The sequence below is a fragment of the Bidens hawaiensis genome, unplaced genomic scaffold, assembly GCF_021521415.1.
Source record: "Bidens hawaiensis isolate Kalapana, Puna unplaced genomic scaffold, B.hawaiensis_p1.1 tig00006068_1, whole genome shotgun sequence".
Taxonomy (NCBI): domain Eukaryota; kingdom Viridiplantae; phylum Streptophyta; class Magnoliopsida; order Asterales; family Asteraceae; genus Bidens; species Bidens hawaiensis.
In genome coordinates this window covers 1,282,879-1,304,151 of record NW_027491401.1, presented here as the reverse complement: position 1 = coordinate 1,304,151, position 21,273 = coordinate 1,282,879, and the positions used below count along the sequence as shown (strand labels likewise).

Genomic DNA, 21,273 nt, shown 5'->3' with positions numbered 1-21,273 from the left:
TAATTATCCCCCAAGTCCCAGATAACCCAGTTTAGTGAAAACAAAAGCCCACCACTCGTTGCTAGCCCCGTTCAGAGGCTACACTTATCAAACGAACGAATGGAAATCCAATGAACAAATGGAAACTGCCATGACTAAAAGAAGATCGGTTAGAGGGATCACCTTCTTAATTAAGCCATCTATGCCCCCTCCTAAAATATTATTTATGAAGATTGAACCTGAAATTTATTAAAAAAACCCAAATTTCTTACCACTAAATCACATTACATCACACTGAAAAGGACATCTTGAACTATGTATTGTACTGCTATTATGATATATAATAAATAATAATGACCAAATATTTAATAGTTATTACTGATTTTTTTAAATTAAAATTATCTTTTAGAAAACATAAATCACTAATAAAATTTTTTAAATGGTTTAGATTTGTTTTGGCTATATCATAAAAAAATATACTGCTACAAGAGATTCTTTCTCTCTCTCTATGTATAACATTGTATATATATATATATACACACATACAAGTTTTTATAAAAGATAAAGATTTCTAAATTCTCTCTGTCTCACCTTCTCTCTACCCATAGTTGAAGAAAAAAATGGCAGCTAACTCAGCTTCCAAATATGTTCATCTATTCTACACTTCATTCATAATAATAATATTATTATTATTATCATGTATTGAGTTAACTCAATGCAGTGTGACATATGACAAGAAGTCTCTTATTATCAATGGTCATAGAAGAATACTCATTTCTGGTTCTATACATTATCCTAGAAGTACCCCTGAAGTAATAATAATCAATCTGTTCTTCACAATATTATTATTATTATTACTAAAATAAATGTTTTTTTTTTAATAAAAATAATAAACCCAATTGGAATCTTGATGTAGATGTGGGAAGATCTAATTCAGAAAGCTAAAGATGGAGGATTGGATGTTATTGATACTTATGTTTTTTGGAATGGCCATGAACCTTCACCTGGCAATGTACTCTGTTCTTCTTTACACACACATATATATATATAAAATTATATTTATTATTTTGTATAAAAGTTTTTATGTTGGTTTTAGTTTAAGCTGTTAAACGGGTCGTGTTTACAGGTTATACAAACTCTGAAGTTTGTTTTCACGAGTTGATATGAACACGACTCGTTTAAGTTTTAACCTGAAAAAAAGTTTTTTTTTGTATATTAATAATTTAAAAATTTAATTTACATGTTATTTTTATTTTTTAAGAAATTATGTTTTGTCAGTGATAAATTGTTTTGAATTTTATTATGACTTAATGCTGATGGATTATACGTGTTTACTCGCGCTGATATGAACACGACTCGTTTAACTTTTAACCCCGTAAGAAGTTTTTTTTTAAATACTAATACTTTAAAGTTTTAGTTTACATATTTTTTTTTTAAGAAATTAGGTTTAAAACGTGCTAACTTGTTTTTAATTTTAGCATGACTAAATATTGTTAGATTTTATATATTTGCAGTATAACTTTGAAGGAAGATATGATTTAGTACGGTTTGTAAGACTGGTTCAAAAAGCTGGCTTGTATATGCATCTGAGAATTGGACCATTTGTTTGTGCAGAATGGAATTTTGGGTACATTATTATTATTATTATTATTATATAAAAACACTTTTATTTTTTTTGTTGATTTTAATAATGGTTTTAATGTTGTTGAAGGGGTTTTCCTGTTTGGTTGAAATATGTACCTGGGATCAGCTTCAGAACTGATAATGAACCTTTCAAGGTTTATTTTCTATACCTTTATAAATCCGTCAAGTTATTCAAACACAAGGTGCTCCTATACGAGTCGTATAAGGGCTAAATAAACTGTATAAACCAGAATTATGTTATAATGTACCTCAGTCTATACAGGTCATATAGACTTAAAAAGCTGTCATAAAGTCTCGTTCGTATTAATATTACCATGAATTTTAATTGGGTATTAATATTACCTTTTTTTTAACTGAAAATAAATATTACCAACTTAAAATGGCTACGTTGATAATGGGTCAAAAGTAAACAAAGTAATTCTATGTTAGGTTCAACTATTCAACATATTTTTCCTTTCATCTTTGGGAATATTTTAATGTATCAAAAAGTTAAAAAAGGTTATAATATTAAAATAATAATATATTTTTTCAAATAAGAACCAATGTTCCCAAGATTCTTTTTTCCTTACAAATTTTCAACTACTTACATTTATCTTTTGTTTATTTTAAGCTTCATAATTTTTAAACATTAAATCCATATATATATATATGAAGATAAATAGTTGTAGGTATGTATGACGTTGGATCATTAAGGCCACCGAATGAAGACCCACATGATTACGTAATAAACATTGATAAAAGCATTATCTTAATTATTATTTTTCAAGCTAATATAGAAGCTATTTTTTTATAATCAGAATTACGAATTTTGTTCTTTAAACATACGCAATTTATTGATCAGGTCCTTTAAAAAGTTTATTTGCAGACGGTGTTCTTTACATGACATGTTTGTTTGATTTTCGTTATTTTAACTAATTGGCATCCAAAAACCCGTTTAGTCTTAGCATGTGAGGACATTTAAGTCTTTTTACGTAGACTATTTAAGTATAGACTATTTAAGTATTTATATTTAAAAACAAATTAAATATATTATTAGAAAAAGAAACTAAATAAAATATGTTAAACAAAAACCCCGTTAAGTCTTAAGTCTTGGCATGCTTGGATTTTACTGAGTTTTTGGATGACAGTTAGTGTAAAGGACAAAAAACGAATGTATTTTGTCATATAAAGAACACCGCTCACAAATAGACTTTTTAAAGGACCTGATCCATAAATCGCATATATTAAAGGACAAAATTTATAATTTTGTGTTTTTTGTATTTAATAATAAAAATATATTTGTACCAGCACGTTGGAACGGAGCGGATTAAATGCATTACATGTTGCGGGGGGGGGGGGGGACGCGGCAGACTTGGTCGATATGGGTTTGATTCGTCATGGTAAAAGTTGTGTGCCCAAAATTGAAAGTCTAAAGGTTTTATGGTAAACGTGTAAAATTTTTGTGGCCCAAGTTGAAGGGCTAAACATGTTGTGGCAAAGGTTGAAAGAATAAAAGTTTCTTTACAAAAGTTGAGGGGCCAAGCAATAAATGTTTGAAACTTAGGTAAGTAATTAAAACTTTAGTGACAAAGCTATAAAGAATCAAATTTGGTTTTTTAATAATATGTATAATTATAATTTTACCTTAATGTGAGTTTTCCGGTCAAAAACATCTTTCCGGCGACCTGCGACTTACGGTATTAGTATTCTGTTAGTCGCTGACCGTTGGGAACAAATTCGTTAAAAGTTGGGACCGTCATCATCCAATTCGTTAGTTGGGACCAACAATGACCAAAAGACGATAGTTGGGATTAATAAAAACCAATACATCTTTTTAATAATATATATAGTTATAATTTTACCTTAATGTAAATTTATAATCAATAATTAAATTACAGTTTGTTGACATAGTTAAAATTGTTTTTTTATGCAGAATGCAATGCAAAAGTTTACCACAAAAATAGTGCAAATGATGAAAAATGAGAAGTTATTTGAGTCACAAGGTGGCCCAATCATCCTTTCACAGGTTACTGACTTTTACTTATGCTTTCATGCAAGATTTTAGTTTTCTAGAAACCTAACATTGCATTAAATTGTACATATGACAACATTGCTTTGACCAAACTTTTGGACTGATTTGATAAAAGACAAAAACTAAACCGGATACTTGAGCTCGGATTGATAAAAAACTTGAAACGAGTCTGAGCCTTAAATTAAGTTTGTTTAGTTATCGAGCTTGACTTCGAGCCTAGTGTATATTTAAGTTTCACCTCTTTTAATTTCTTTGCATTACTTTCACATTGCATACCCGAGCTCGAGCCGAGTCCGGGCTTGAAAAACAACTAATGAGCCGAGCTTGAGCCTGTCAGGATCGGGCTTGGCTTGGTTTTTTTGAAAGCATCATTTTGTGTAACTGTGTTGGTTTTTTTTTAATTTTCTTTTTATAAAATGTATAAAAAATTGTTCATAAATATAACATATAAAAATACATAACTTTATAATCCAGAAATAAAAAAAAAGTAATATATTAATGTTAAATGACCGGTTCCAAGTTTCAAACTATAAACCAAACCGTTAACTGAACCCTATGTATTTCAAACGGGTCAACTTGTTTCGGTTTTGATGGTCCGGTCGATTTATGCTATTTTTTAACACAATTCTATTACAATACGGATGTAATCGAGAGTTAAATAAAATGGCGTAAATAAAAGAAATTGTCTAAAAAAAAAGGGGCCCGTTTAAGTTATACGTATATTCGTGTTCATTTATGTGTGTTTAAGTTTGTTTTAGTTTGTTTACGTTAGTGAACTGTTCGTAGGTTTAAACTACCCTCATGCCTATTCATACCGTTTACCAAATTTAAGACGCATGTGAAATAAAAATGGCGTAAAAGTGTATAAATGAATAAATCATGTGAAAAAAAATGTGTATGTGCTTATAAGTTGTAACATATATATAATTTGGTAACTTGGACAGATAGAGAATGAATATGGGGCAGATACACAAGCATATGGTGCAGCTGGTCATGCCTACATGACTTGGGCTGCGAAAATGGCTGTCGGTTTAAACACCGGTGTCCCCTGGGTTATGTGCAAGCAAGATGATGCTCCGGATCCTATTGTACGTACTCTTTTTATAAAAAAAAAATATTCCCTAGAATTATGGCGTCGGGATTCATGTCAGTATATACTGTCATCAAACCCGACACCATTATTTTACCTATCGTTGGCGATAGAGGTGGCAAAATAGGCAGGTTGGACGGGTTGGGTAAAAGGTAAAAACGGGTAACTTTTGTTTAGGTTGAAACAAGTTCGGTTTATTTGAAATATATATATATATATTTGGTGTAAAACTTTAATTTTTTTATAGTTAGTTAAAGAGTGTCAAATATGATTAAAATCATTATATTATCAAAAACATAGTTTATTAAAAAAAAAAAAAATTGTGAGTTTTTTTTTTTGCTTTAAAATGGGTGATTTTTTTGTTTTGGCTAAATTTTAATTTTATAAATTGTTGGAGTGTGTAATATTTATTACAAATGCAATAATATAATGTTTTGTATACAATGATTTATGAGGTTTTTTTAAGTTTACAAACTACACTTGAACTAACTTTCATCCTATTTGACTTGTCTTGGTTTGACTTTTACATCTTTGGCCCGTCAAAAAAATAACTCGAATTAACTCGTTTATATGTAAACGAGTCAAAATTATCACCTCGGGTAAATTTGTTTTCATTTAAAATATGACTAATAATGCTAAAGTTTTTTTTTTTTTAGATAAATACTTGCAATGGGTTTTATTGTGATTATTTCTCTCCAAATAACAAAGCAACCAAACCCACAATGTGGACTGAGGCTTGGAGTGGCTGGTGAGTCAAACTAGATATCAATATGTTGACTTTTAAAGTCAAAGTCAATTTTGTAGAATCTTTTCATTGACTCGAAAGTTACCCTTTTAAGGTTCTCGGATTTCGGTGGGCCCATACCTCATCGGCCCGTTCAAGATTTGGCCTTCGCAGTGGCCCGGTTCATTCAAAAGGGAGGCTCATCCACTAACTATTACATGGTTAGCACGTCATTTAAATACTAAAATAATAAAACCGATTTAACGTTGTTTAATTAACCGAAATAATTTTATTATTGTAAATAGTATCATGGAGGAACGAACTTTGGAAGGACAGCCGGAGGCCCGTTTATCACTACCAGCTATGATTATGATGCTCCTATAGACGAATACGGTACGCCACTAATGGGCTTCGATAGCCCAAATCATCTTGATTGTTGGGCCACCTCGATACGACTAAGTGGGCCCATTTTAAACTACCTTTTTTTTTTGTATATTACAGGTTTGCTTAGACAACCCAAATATGACCACCTCAAGGCGCTTCATAGAGCTATTAAATTGAGCGAGCGAGCCCTTGTCTCCGCTGATCCAACTTTCGTTTCCTTAGGAAACTATGAACAGGTTTGTAAAAGAACAACCCCCCCCCCCCCGGCGAAATAAATAAATAATAAAAAAAAAAAACTTAAAATCCTAAGAAACTGTTATTTGATTAGCACGCGAAGTGTTTGGACGCACGCCTTTTATTATCTATAAAACAGACTTTGTTTCATATGCTGTTACGATTCATATGTCCCCTCTAAACTTGTAACATATCATTTTCTTTGACGCAACTTTTTAATGTTGGTTACTATTTTATGGAATATTCCCTAATTTGAAACATGATATTATAGTACACTTTGATATTTTATCAAGTGTACTATATCTTTTTACAAAAAATAAAAATAATAATAAATTATATTTTGATCATTTGATATTTATATTATTTATCAACAGGCACATGTATTTTCTTCAAAAACTGGAGGCTGTGCAGCTTTTATAGCCAACTACCATATCAACTCATCTGCAACCGTTAGATTCCGAAACAGGCGTTATGATCTTCCACCATGGTCCATTAGCATTTTACCTGACTGCGAAAATGTTGCTTTTAACACTGCCAAGGTTAGTATAATTAATAATGCATGAGGTACAACTAGGGGTGTAAACGAGTCGAGCTGAGCCTGAGCTTGACTAGGCTTGAAGTCGGCTTATTTTATTATTTATTAATTAATTTATATACATTTAGAAAAACCATGTTTAGAAAAACCAAACGAGCTTGCTTGAGCTCGTGTGAAGTACATTAAGCTCGGCTTGTTTTGACTTACAAGAGCTCGATCTCGGCTCGTTTCGAGTTCATTTACTAGAGCTTGAGCTCAGCTCATGGATTTTTTTCAAGCTCAAGATCGGCTCTTTTATTATATTTACTTTATATACGTTTTTAATTGTTTTTTATATATTTTGAGAAATTCCAAACGAGCCTAAGCTAGGCTCGAGCTTGTGTGAAGTACCTTAAACGAGCCAAAGCCTGGGTCGAGCTTGACTGCGGAGTGAAACTAATACATAGAAGTCAAAACGAGTTAAAACTTTAATACACACAAGGCTCGAGCTCGGTCTTGATAACTTAACGAGCCTCATTCGGGCTCATTTTAACTTGCAAGAGCCCGAGCTTGGCTTGTTTCAAGCTCTTTTTCTAAAGCACGAGCTTGGCTCGTGGGTCATTTTCTCAAACTCGAGTTTGGTTTGTTTATTATTTATCAATTAATTTATATACGTTTTTAATTATCTTTGAGAAAAAGAAATGAGCTTAAGCTCAGCCCGTTTATCATCACTTATTAATTAATTTATATTACTTATTTTTGAGAGAAATAAAATGAGCCAAGCTCGACTCGAGCTCGTGGAAGTACCTTAAATGAGCCATAGCTCGGATGGTTTTGACTTACAAGAGCTCGAGCTCGGCTCGTTTTGAGTTCATTTTCTAAAGTTCGAGCTCGTCTTGGCTCGTTTCAACTTACAAGAACTCGAGATCAGCTCGTTTTTAGCTTCTTTTCTAGAGCTCCAGCTCGGCTCGTTTCGATCTTATTTTCTAGATCTCGAGCTCGGCTCGTGGGTCGTTTTTTCAAGCTCGAGCTCAGCTTGTATAATATTAATTAATTAATTAATTTATATAAATATTTATTTATTTTATAAAAATATTTATTTGGCTAGAGTTCGTGTGAAGTACCTTGAACAAGCCAAAGCTCAGCTATGCAGTCTGAAACTAATACATAGAAGCAAAAAAGTGTTTAAAATTTTAAATACACACAAGACTCGAACTCGGGCTCAATAACTAAACAAACTTTATTTGAGGCTCGGGCTCAATAAGGCTAAGCTCGTGAGCTTTTTAATGATCCGACCTCAAGTAGCTCGCGAGCCGATTGGCTCATTTACGCCCCTACGTACAAGTACCTAAAGCATCCTTCTGAGCGGATTTTTTTCGGGTTTTTCAGGTGGGGACAAAAACATCCTTAGTTAATTGGTTGCCAACAAAGGTGAATAAACTTGGTTGGCAAACAATTAGTGAAGATGTTTCAACAGTTGATTCGGACTCAAAGATGACTGCTTCTGGACTGTTGGATCAATTAAGTGTGACTAGAGATGCAAGTGACTATCTTTGGTATTCAACCAGGTGAGATAAAAACCGACGGTTTGGTTTTATGTTTTTGTAAAAACTGAATTTACGGTTCGGTTCTGGTTTTGCAAGTAATAAAAAATTAAAAACTGAACTTGACCGAATTTTTAGATTTTTATGTTTTATTTTTTTTATTTTAAGTGGTTTATATGAATTTAATAAATACGTAACTCAAATAAATCAGGCCAGATGTATAATAATCAGTTAGTTATAAATTACCCTCCTCAGACCCTACCATAGCTTTGCTATTGGTGGGATTTACTGAGTACGATGATGATGATGATGATGATTTATGCGAAAATTCATTATTTTGGGCATAAAGGCAAAACCGAACCCAAACCAAAAATCGGAAAACCGAAAAAACCAAAACCGAATGGACGGTTTTCATAAATACAAAAACCAAAGTTTCGGTTTTTGGTTCGTTTTAGCCCAAAAACGACTCAAACCGAACCGTCTTTTGTACATGTTAACTTTGAACAGAATTTGTTGCATGTCTAATTTGAACTTGTTTTCAATAATATGATAAAGCTGTTTGAATTTTCTAGTACTTGTGCATCCTGCATTAAAATGTGTACATTGTGCACTAAAACTTGTACATTAGGCACTAACACTTGCACTCAATTTCATGTAACTTGTACGTTCTGCATTAAAACTTGTTCATTATGCACTAACACTTGTACTCATGTTCTTGAACTTGGTTTATAGTGTTGTGATCAACCCATCTGATTTCCACCGGAACACCGTTCCTACTCTATCCGTGGAATCCGAAGGCCATGTTTTACATGTTTTCGTTAACGGGGCGCTCGCTGGTACAAGTTCAATAAACACATTGTACAACTTTAATAAGCAAAATGCACAACTTCTTATTAACTTATTATTATTGTTACTAACTTGTTATTATTTTGTCACAATATCAAAAGGTTCGGCGTTTGGAAATCAAGATAATAGGAAAGTAACGTTTAGCGGAAATGCGAACTTAAGGGCCGGAATGAACAAGATTCAACTGCTTAGTGTTGCTGTTGGATTACAAGTAAGCCATTTAATTCATACTACTTTTTGTTCAAACAGTAAGAAAACCGCGGAAATTTTAACCGGAACCAAATCAAACCGTTACTAACGGTTTGGCTCGGCTTCGGTAAGTCAGGGGCATTTATGTCTTTTTACCTATTTGGATGAAAATGACAATTATCTATTTTTTACTTTATTGAAATAGGTAAAAAGGTAAAAAAAAATGGATAATTGCAATTTTCATTCAAATAGGTAAAAAGACAGAAATGCCCCTGACTTAACGTTAGAAAATAGACGAGTTAGTGATTTGGACGAAAATGAAAATAACGGTTTGGCTCGGCTTTGGTGAGTCAGGGGCGTTTATGTCTTTTTACCTATTTGGATGAATATGACAATTATCTGTTTTTTTCTTTTTTGAAATAGGTAAAAAGTAAAAAAAATGCATAATTGCCATTTTCATCCAAATAGGTAAAAAGACAGAAATGCCGTTGACTTCACGTTAGAAAATAGACGAGTTAGTGATTTGGACGAAAATGACAAGAATCTGAAACCTCAAGGGTCCAGATGTAAAAAAAAAATTGGATTAAAGTTGCGTAAGTGACCAAACCTCACCGATGAAATGACATTTTACTCTAATAAAAAAATGCATGAAATACAATCAAAATAAAGAAACGGTAAACACTTAAAAAGACTGACTATGTTTATTGTATCGTTAAGCAAAGCCGATCATGTGTATGTTAAATAAATAAATAAAGGTCCAAGTAAAATTTAAAATGTTACATAGCCTAAAACCTATGGTCCAGTTCAGTTTTTACGACCGGCTTTGAAACCGTAAACCAAACCATTTGCTACAGTCGGGGAAATTCCTAAACCGACCGTCCAAAAAAACCGAACTATAAACACTTGTCCATAGTGTTTTTTATTAACCTTTTTTTTATCAGTTGTACTTTTTATTTTTATCATGTTTGATTGATCTAAGTGTCTAACTATTTATATGAGTCTAACTGTGATTATTCTTTGTGACTAAAGAACAATGGACCGCGTTTTGAGCAATGGAAAACGGGAGTTTTTGGTCCCGTCGTGTTGCACGGGGTAGGTCGTGGTTCGTGGGACCTATCTCGTCAAAAATGGTCATACCAGGTTTGTTACTTACTTACTTTTCAAATTTAGCTATTTTGTCCTCAAATGTTAACTGTAATGTCGTATCGAACCGAGGGTCAATTTCGTCCTTTTTTTAACAGGTTGGTTTAAAAGGAGAATCGAAAAACATAGTATCGCCAACGGGGATTTCATCGGTAGACTGGACAGATTCGTCCTTATTAGGACAAGTACATAGGCCACTTACATGGTACAAGGTACGGTCTTTGCAGAGGTGGCAAAATGAGTGGGTCGGGTTTGAAAACACGTTAAAAGGGTCGGGTCAAAATGGGTGTTTTTGTTTTCAGCTCAAAACGGGTTGGTCGATATGCAAACACATTTTATTTACTCCCTCCGTCCCATTAAAAGTGTCATGGTTTGAAAAACATAAAGTTCAAGACAGACTGAATGATTACTTTTTTTGCTTACCAAATGACAATAATGCCCTTGGAAATTGGGTCCATCGATATTGTTTATTAATATTAGTTGTGTGTATTTAAGGGTAAACTTGGAAATTGGTTAATAAATTTTGAAAGTGGACATTTGTAATGGGACAAACAAAAAAGGAAATATAGACACCTTTAATGGGACGGAGGGAGTAATATTTATTGTTATAAACCTTCTAATATTAATGTATTAAATATGAAAAAAAACTATATTATTAATGGGCTTTCATGCCTTCGAAAACACGAAAACACTTAAGGTGACTTTCAACCCGTTATTTTTTTTATACATAAATCATTTAACCGAACGCATTTGACCCGTTAAATATAAACATAATTACAAATATGCCCTAGATTCATTAACCAAATGTACACTTGTAGGCTTACTTTAATGCACCACAAGGAGTTGAGCCTTTGGCTATTGACATGAAGAGCATGGGAAAGGGTCAAGTATGGATCAACGGTCAAAGCATAGGACGATATTGGACCGTTCATGCAAAAGGTAGTTGTACCGGCTGCAACTATGCCGGCACATATCGACCCACCAAGTGTCAAACTCGTTGCGGGACACCAACTCAAAGATGGTATATTTAACCACTCCCTTGTTTATTTGCAATTTATGGATCAGGTCCTTTAAAAAGTTTATTTGCAGGCGATGTCCTTTACATGACATGTTTGTTTGATTTTCGTCCTTTTGACTAACTGGCATCCAAAAACCCCGTTAGGTCTTGGCATGTGAGGGCATTTAAGTATTTTTACGCATACTATTTAAGTATTTATAATTAAAAAACAAATTAAATATATTATTAGAAAAAGAAACTAAATAAAATATGTTAAACAAAAACCCCGTTAAGTCTTGGCATGTTTGGATTTAACTAAGTTTTTGGATGACAGTTAGTGTAAAGGACAAAAAACGAATGTATTTTGTCATATAAAAGACACCTAAAATTTTTAAAGGACTAAATCCATAAATCGCATAAATTTAAAGGACAAATTTTGTAATTCTGTCTTTTATAAATAAATAGCGCATCAAGTTTAGTTTTTCATTTTTGTTTTGTAGGTACCATGTTCCTCGATCTTGGTTAAAACCGACCCAGAATTTGATAGTTCTTTTTGAGGAAATAGGTGGTGATGCATCATCGATTTCTATTATGAAACGATCGTTTAAGTGAGAAGTGTATATAGAAGGAAGACGGATGCATGATGATGAGTTTATCGCGATCTCTACATTGTAGAAGACGTAGAAAAATATACTATTTATTTTTTATAAAAGAAAGAAAATCTTTGATCCGGTGTGGTATGTCATTATTTAAAATCATCATCGTGTTAGAAAGTATTGTAATTTTATAAGAAATGGTACGAGTGAGCGAAAAGATTGTGAGACACTGTAACACTATTTGTCCCAAGTGTCTCGTAGTAAATTATACTTTTACGCAGTAAAGCAGTCCTTTGTATCTGCTAATATTGTCGGTTTTGTTCACCGAAGTTAAACGGTCTATTTTTTTTATTATTATTATTATAACAGGTGAACAACATAATAAAATTTATTAGATTAAATATTTAAAACTTTTAACAGTTTGAAAGCTTTGTGTTTTTCTTTTTTTCATCTTTTTATAATGGCTTCATTTGCAATGTTGGATTAGTTGACTTCTATCATCTTAAATATCGAAAATTGAACCGTTTCGAAAACTGAACCGTTTGGATTAGTTAACAATAAGTTTCAAGTTTCAAACCGGACCGAACTGTATAAACAAACAAACATCGAAAACTGAACCATTCGGATCTCAAATCGGCCTACCTTTATCAGGTTGGACGGTTCAATCGGTTTCAGCATTCTATGAACCACTAGTTGAACACATTAATAATCAGTTAGTTATTAATTAACAAAATTGAAGAAAACATGTGAATATGATGATGCATGTAATTAACATATACTACGAAAATACTTGTCAGCGCCCACAAGAAATTGAAGAAAACATGCGTAGTGCTACTATACTACGAAACTAAGCAAAAGAAAATACTTGTCAGCGCCCACAAGATATTAACATATTTAAAAAAAAAATAAAAAATGCTCGTGCCCGACTAAAAACACCCTGGATGGGGGTGTGCTTAGGAACGCCATGCCATGAACACCCCCCCCCCCTCTGGGCCTGACGAAAAATACCCCGGCTCGAGAGCGTTTCATTTGTTTTTCTAACACTCGCCCCGTAATTTGCAATACTGGGATTAGTTGAATTCTATTATCTCAATACTAAGCATTTAAATCTGAAAATGTATAAACCAAAATTGAAGCAGACATGTGATTATGATGATGCATGTAATTTTTGTTCTTGTTCATGATGATACCAATAGCGATTATAAAACCAAACCGAGTCAGCAGTCACAGCATATCCATCTTGATTCCTATGCCAACTATGGTATGCATGTGTTCGGTTCTTGATGTCGAAAATCGCATGACCGTAACTAGCTTCTCTGAAAGCTGAGTACATTGGTTGTGGTTCAGTCATGCTGCATCATCATTAAACAAATTTGAGTTAATTATTTGTAAAAGCAGAAAAATAATAATATTGTAAGATATATAGATAATGCAATAGATGTTATTACTTACTTGACTGCCAAACCCTCAAGATTTCCTCCATCACCAATGGTTATGTATACAGGGGCAGATTCGTCTTTTACCGGACTACAATTCCCGTTAACGATATTGTAACCGATGTTCGATATTCGCTCCTGTGCCAACAATTTTTTACACAAAACTATAACAAAATGACAGTTAAGGTGACTTATAATTTTCTGATGATTCAAGTCACAAGATCAAAATTCATTTAAAATACCCAACTGGGCCCACAGGTAGGGGTGCAAACGAGCTGAGCCGCTAGAGCTCGGCTCGTTTAACTTACACGGAGCTCGAGCTCGGCTCGTGAGTAGATACTTAAGCTCGAGCTCGGTTCGTTTACTATTTATTAATTATTTTGTAAACAATTATAAATATTTTTATATAAATTTTTTAAAATTATAAGTCTAGGTATAAATTCATCATCATCATCATCATCGTACTCAGTATATCCCACCAATAGCAAAGCTATAGTAGGGTCTGAGGAGGGTAAGATGTAGACAGCCTTACCTCTACCCCATAAGGATAGAGAGGCTGCTTCCGGTGAGACCCCCGGCCCGATAGTAGTTTTGCATCAAGCCTTGGACATAAGGCACATAGCACTCAATCATCGGGACACCGGCTGATCGGTGCATGTACCCTTGTCTTTCGGCTATCAACGCCACTACATGATGCCTGATTAACCGTCCGTCACTTTTAACGTTATTTTCACGAGATTAGTAAAATAACGTCAAAATTAGTGCAATTTCACTTTTGCCCACCCGAGGGTTCACACATATATACATCATATGTGTGCACCGCAAGCAGGGCTAAGTCTAGGTATAAATTAATATATATATATATATATTTAGCTCGTTTAATAAATATATATTTTAAAAAATTATATAAATGACAGGCTCGTTTAGGCTGGCGAGCCGGGCCTGAGCTCAATAAGTAAAGCTTAGGCTCGGGCTCGTTTATCAAACGAGCTTACTTTTAGGCTCGGGCTTGATTAAGCTCCGTCCGATCGAGCTTTTTAACGAGCCGATCTCTAGTAGCTCGTGAGCGGCTCGGCTCGTTTGCACCCCTACCCACAGGTGGCAGTTTCGATCCATTTATCTGAACAGGCTTATATGGGACTTGCATCATCCCAAATAGTAGAAAAGTTTCAGAAAACTTTTTTTTTTCAAAATATAACAGAAAGGATTGAGTGAAAAGACTTACCGAGCGTTCATAGGCATGCACATGACCAGAAAACACGACATCGACCTTAAACTTCACAAACCACGGCTCAAATGTAACTCTCATAGCTTCACCTTCCATATAATGATACATGTAGCTATTATACAATGGGGAATGTGTCAAAACAATCAACCATGGTGTTTCGGTTCTATCAACTTTCGGTAGTTCTTTCTCGAGCCATTCATATTGAGGAGTGTATTTACCTAAAAAGATAAAAAAAATTAAAAATAAAAATAAAAACAAATGCATTCAACTTGCAGTTGATTTTGAGAGTATTAAAGATTATATTTAGTTAAAATGTTTTAAAAAAAGATTAAAATTTGATCACCGTAAGCTGAATATGAAGATAACACAATGATGTATGCAGAAGCTCTCTTAATGGAGTACCACAAAGGTGAAGTGCTTTCGGATGCCTCGAAAGGAACTTGGTACCTGTGAGTATAAGGCTTAAAAGGTTCAGTCTCTCCCTGCAACAAAATCACACAAATTTATACTTTGACTTTTCAGGTCAAACGGATTCATTTTCAACTTCTAAAATGATGCTCAAATGTGGAATCTTCTTAAAAAATTCAGTTTTTACGAAAAGGAGACAATCCAAGATTAACTAATAAATTAAAGGTGGCAAGACTGGTCAAACGAGTCAGGCTGAAATGGGTCATCACTTAGTATGGGTTAAAACAAGTCGGGCCGGGTTGACCCTTAAACGGTTTTTTGTAACTTTGTAAAATTTTAAAGATAATTAATATTAATAAGCTATTACAAAAACAAATGTTGTCACAATACTGATATAAATTTTTGAACAAAAAATATTTGCAAGGTTCTGTAGATTAAAAACAGACTCCAGAGTCCAGACGACTTTCAACTTATTGACCTACGCGGGTTGGATCAAAATGGACTGGTTTGGGTTGACCCAATAAACACATTTTTATAAGATTTAAAACTTTTAAAAGCAATAATACATCTATTATGTTTACATAAACACCATCATTACAAGAATGATCTAAATCTTGGAATAAAATAGAATTATGTATGATTTAAAAATAAATTCTAGGTTTGTTAATTCGACCTGTTTGAGAAAAAAAACAACCGAAATCAATCCACTAAAACTAAAAAGGTCAAAACTGGCATGTGTATCATTAGTCAAAGGAAGCTTACAAGTTTGGGTGCAAAATCAACTTCATGATTTCCAGCAGTCCATATCCAAGGTTGATAAGCTGTACTTCTCTCAGCAAACCGACCCCACGAATCCCATCTCGTGTTATCATGATCCGGATAGTTATCAGCATAAGAAATGTCTCCCATAAACAACACGGTTTTCCCTTCTACCGGATTCATTTCATAATGAGTAAGTGTGGCATTTGAGTCAAAACTTTGACCAAGATCTCCTGTAAATCAACATTAAGTTAGAGGTGACAAATTTGCTTTCTTATTTGTTATTTTTATTTGACCCGTATGAGATACACCGCAACACAAATCGACACACTCATAAGTTAACGAGTCGAAATTGTCACATCTAGTGCAATTCAATCAAAAGTTTTACTAGTGAACTCTTATTGTAAATAACTTGTAAAAACAGAATACCAATAAGGCCAAAAGTATATGGTACATCTGGTCCAACTTCAGGAGGAGTAGTGAACCAGAAAATTCTTGATGTGCTTTTATTTTCAATCCCAACTTCATAATAGTATCTTCTATCATACTGTGAAATATAGAAAACAAACTAATCAACTTAAATATAGACCAAATTATCAGCTTACTGAAAACAACTTATTTCATCCTAAGGTAAACTTGTAATTTTGAAACCATTAACAAGTCTCAGTCTTCTTACTGTAAAACAACTTATTTCACGCTAAAATAAGCGAATAAGCATAAACGCTTTTTCATCCAAACGCTCAAAAGTTTTTATATGCTTTATAAAACGTGATAAGCAGTTAAATTAGGGTGATGCTAACAGGACACCACCCTAAATTTGTACACCAGCGTGACTGTCACATCATACGGGCTTTATGATGTCACGCAGGCTGTATGATGACAAATTAAGTATGCATGGCAGAGCCTGAAAAATGACCATTGGACAGTATAACTTTGTTAATGGTCAAATCAGTCTTTTCTGCGTGAGTCAAACACATCATGCGGGGCCATATGATTTGGCGAATGTCCCCATACGACCCATATTACCATTCTTTTTCATGTCATATGACCTGTATTACCATTCTTTGCATGTCATACGACCTATGACACGTCAGTGGTGTCAGGTGTGCGGATATTAGCCAAAACCATAGTTAATATTAAGCAAATCCAAACACCCTCTGGATCCTATTTCCATAATGGCATCAAAAGAACTTGATATACTGATGAACTATCAATAAAATGGTACCTCAAAATCAGTAATATTGCAATGATGAATGAATCCAGAAGTATAATCATAGTATGTGTAGGTAGTAGCAATGCCAGTTGCTATGTTCTTATCACTTGTGTCGTCTTTACTCCAATAAACGACTGTATCCGAACCTTGTTCTTCCATTGTTACCCAAGATACAATTACTGCCTTCCCCACATGATCTCCTTGTGTTATATGAACCTTAAATTAAAAAAAACAATTTAATTACTAAAATCGAGAAAATTACACCCTAAATTGCAGTCTACAGTTGTTATATCACTAGAGCTCAATAACTCGGAAAATAGAGTTTTAAGTTAAACAAAACACATTGCATTTATCCACAAAACAAATCAATGAATCGGAAAAGGAGTATTCGATTACGCATGTAAATGAACCGAGCAAATTTAATGAGCGAAAACAAACATGGCCCATTCGTGTTCAATTCATTCACTTGACTTTAACCAATGAACATGGACATACATTCTCACAAAATGTTTTCTGTTCATGATCGCGTTTGCTTAAAACCTAAACGAACAGTTCATGAACGTAAACGAGTTTAACAAAAAAACCAAATTTCCTATGAGCAGTTCATGAACATTCGATTCGCTATCAAACAAACAGAAATTACCTCGAAATCAAAGCAAATTGCACCCTAAACTAAAACAAAACCCTAAAATCCATCAAAATTCTATCAATACATGAATCAACTTTAAAAATCACTATTGTGTATTAGCCGATAATAATCCCAACTTTAAAAATCACTGCCAGCGGTCCCAACTTTCAACTATTTTTGTCTCAATGGACCTTCGTTAAAAAACACTTAGCGCCTTTAAGTTTTTTGCCGAGTTTCAACCCAATGTTTTAGGGCTTTCGATCGGAAGAACAATATGATTCAACTGATGTAAAACTTATCTCGAAACGGTGATTCAAATGACATGATTTTTGTTGATTGGAAATTCAAACACCGTGTTGAGATAAGTTTTACATCGGTCGACTCGCATCGTTTTTTCGATCAAAAGCCCTATAACATCAGTTTGAAACTCAAAAAAAAAACTTAACGTTAAATGTTTTTTAACAGGGGTCCATTGAGACAAAAATAATTGAAAGTTGGGGACCGCTGATAATGATTTTTAAAGTTTGGATGATTATCGGTCAATACACAAAAGCAATACCTGTTAATGTGCATTATAGCCAGTCGGTTCGGTTCGCTAAACCCATGACTATCGATAGTCTTCTCAGTTTGTCTAACATAACTACTATTTAACTTATGTCTATTCATTTATGTCCATTTGTGTTTTCATTTAAATATTCGTGTTCGTGTTCGTGTACGTTTACATACCTAATCAAACAAACAAATAGAAATCACTGCAAATAATAATAATAATAATAATAAAAAAAAAAAAAAAAAAAAAAAAAACCAATACCTGTTGAGGTGCATTATAACCAGGTGGCTCAGTAAAGACATCACTATCCATTGGCATATCCACAGTCTTGTCAACTTGCCTCACAAAACTACTTGTCAATCCTCCATTAACAGACTCCAGTATTAACAACATATTAACAATAATAATAACAATAACACGGTAGCAGATGACGTCATCCATTTGCAACCGTATATTATTATTATTAACCTAATTGGTTTAATTTCAATACGTCGATTGAATTGGAAAATTATTAACTCATTTGTTCGTTTTCAAATGGTTAATAATAATAATAATAATAATCATTAATCAGTAGTTAGTTCATTTGTGAGGTTATTAATACGTTTAAATTTGTAACAATTTGTTTTGCAGATTTGGGTTGAATGAAGGTGATGATGTTGTGATTATGAAGGATGAGTTAACTGATCGGTACCCGTTAAACCGTCATGGGCGCTAAATGTGGTTATTATTATTATTATTATTATTATTATTAATATTATTAAGTATGTGGTTTTAGTCAAATCGTTTTAAATATGTGATTTTCGTTCCCGTGGTTTTATTTTGCTTGCAATTAAACCCGACAAGCAAAATAAAACCGACCTCACTAACCCCGTTAAATCTGGTCGTTAAACCCACCAGCGTGCCCCTTACGTGAGGGACATTTTTGTCATTTTTCTACTCAAATAAACCTCAATCGTAATTCACAATCTCCCTCACATGAGGCTATGTGTAGTGGAAGGGCTACATAATGAGACGTTTTGTGCCATGTGACGTCCAGTTAACAAATTATAGGTTTTTGTTTTTGAAATTGAGAACTATTTTGGACCACAAAAAACCCAAAAATAAAAAAAAATCATAAAATAAAAAAAACACAAAAATGAAAGAAGTAAAAAAATCAAAATTCTTGTTTTAAGATCCCGGTATCATAAAAAAACTCGATTTAGCTAAATTATATACACATATCTATACTAATAAATAAATAAAACTTCCCTCATGCCACGTGTCATCTCTTTACCACATTATTCCTCACCAATTCCCGCCTCTCAAAAAACATCTTTTCCAAACCGGGTATCCGACCCATTTTATCTCACAAAACATCCATTTAATCTTTTCAAAACCCTAAATCTATCTTCATCATCAACATATCTTCATCGTGTATTTGCAGCCCACCACAAATTCTGCCATCTTATCATCATCTTCATCATCATCCACGTCTCATCGTTACCGCCTCCCACCACAGATCCAGCCATATTCAAAATCACCTTCCAGTTTCCTCTCCTCGCCATCATTACTATTCAATCGGAACTTTTATGTCGGTCGGTATGCCTTTCTTCGATTACTATCACAGTTTAATTTAAATATATAGGTTTAGCCGTTATTTTTTTTAATTTGGATTCAGTTCATAATCATTTGTTTAAGTTGATTAGGTTGCTTTACTCATTTATTTAGGCATACTTGATTCTACGATTTGAAAATTAATTTTTTTTTTAATTTAAGTTGTGTTTGTATTTTCAAATTGAAGCCTCTGTTCATTTAACGCTTTAGCAAACTGGGGGCTATTAGTATTGGGGTTGGTTTTCTATTTTTCAATTGAGGATTTCTATCACAGTATAGATATCTAAACAGTTGTTTAACAACCATTATAGGTTTAGCCAATTTTGATTCCTGTGTGGATCTATGCTCACAAACGAATCACTATCTTCAAAACCCTAAATCGTTATCCTTCGTTTTCTTGTGTGGATCTATGCTCAAAAACGAATCAGTATCTTCATGTTTCCAATCAGCATTGTTCGATTGCTTCAGGTATTTTGAATTTTCTTTGCTAATTTTCATATATTGGTTTAGATCTGTTGTATTTCTGACTTTATTGATTATTAACTTGTGACATTAGCTTGTAATCTAGAATTTGTTCCATATTGTTTATTAGAGTTTGTTTCATATTGTTGATTATTATATGTTTTTGTTAAATTATATCGGTAGTTCCAATATGATACATATGAACTCCAAAGTTGATGTGAATTATTGATTTGTAGATAAAAGCATTTTCAATTATCACAGGCTACTTACAAATTTTTGTTATTTTTCTCATTTCTATGTTCTTGATTGATATAAAAAAGTTGATTAATATTTTTCAATCTTTTAATCATGTTTAATTCAACTTGCATATTGTCGATAATTGTGCTAAGTAATGACTCGTGTTGTTTTTTTATTAGTGAACATTCTATGTGGTCTTACTTAAACGAATGTCTTCATGTTGTAATTGGTGAGCATCTCATGCATGCCTAAAGAACAAAAAAGTTATTTAAAAGGATTGTTTATTATAACTTGATTGATGATATAATAACTAATTTGTTTTCTTCTTAAAATAACAGTCAAGATGATGATAAAGTGATTGTTTGAAGTGTTGCAGATCATATAATGATGATTAAGGAATCCACCAGATCGCTATCGATCTTCTATGATGATTTTAATTTTATCTTCAAGTGTTACATATTATATAATGCTGATACTAATCTCCCCCACTTTATATCAGGTATCATCACTTCCTGGTTCAACTTATTTTTGTTAACTCCATAATTTTTTTGGCAAATTTGTTTAGTTATGGAATTTATTTTAATTATGTAATATTTTAAATTGATTGATTTATGCTCAATCAAATGATTCTATTACCAAAATATCATTAAACTCATTATGTACTTAATTGTACATAATTTTATTTACAAAACGCATTTATGTAGTTGCATGATGGTTGTTTTAAATTTAATTTAATTTTAATTTATTTGTTTAATTCTTCTTAAAATCGCAGGCGTGCGTAAAGTATTGTAAAAGAATCAATACATTTAACATCATGGGTGTGAAACAAGCTAAATAAGGAACCTAGATGCGTTTCGTCATGCA

General features: G+C 33.0%; 2 protein-coding genes across 3 annotated transcripts; one reads left to right on the top strand and one right to left on the bottom strand.

Moving 5' to 3' along the window:
- Positions 1-529: 529 nt before the first annotated feature.
- LOC143631437 (beta-galactosidase 5-like) lies at positions 530-11,978 on the top strand. Of its 2 annotated transcripts, XM_077100208.1 has the most exons (18): positions 530-791; positions 896-991; positions 1,494-1,606; positions 1,691-1,757; positions 3,536-3,628; positions 4,579-4,722; positions 5,381-5,472; positions 5,564-5,669; positions 5,754-5,841; positions 5,950-6,068; positions 6,441-6,605; positions 7,970-8,148; positions 8,857-8,960; positions 9,072-9,181; positions 10,189-10,299; positions 10,401-10,514; positions 11,121-11,323; positions 11,800-11,978. In XM_077100208.1, exons 1-18 carry the CDS (start codon positions 600-602, stop codon positions 11,909-11,911), a joined length of 2,208 nt encoding a protein of 735 aa, XP_076956323.1. In that variant the 5' UTR covers positions 530-599; the 3' UTR covers positions 11,912-11,978. The 2 variants fall into 2 exon arrangements, with proteins under 2 accessions (XP_076956323.1, XP_076956322.1); XM_077100207.1 differs by having other exon boundaries at positions 8,857-9,181.
- Positions 11,979-12,960: 982 nt separating this feature from the next.
- Positions 12,961-18,558, bottom strand: LOC143631439 (purple acid phosphatase 2-like). The gene is made up of 8 exons (XM_077100209.1): positions 18,379-18,558; positions 16,952-17,155; positions 16,156-16,273; positions 15,730-15,959; positions 14,903-15,041; positions 14,557-14,777; positions 13,348-13,469; positions 12,961-13,247 (listed from the first exon to the last, which is right to left on the bottom strand). Exons 1-8 carry the CDS (start codon positions 18,556-18,558, stop codon positions 13,043-13,045), a joined length of 1,419 nt encoding a protein of 472 aa, XP_076956324.1. The 3' UTR covers positions 12,961-13,042.
- Positions 18,559-21,273: the final 2,715 nt, after the last annotated feature.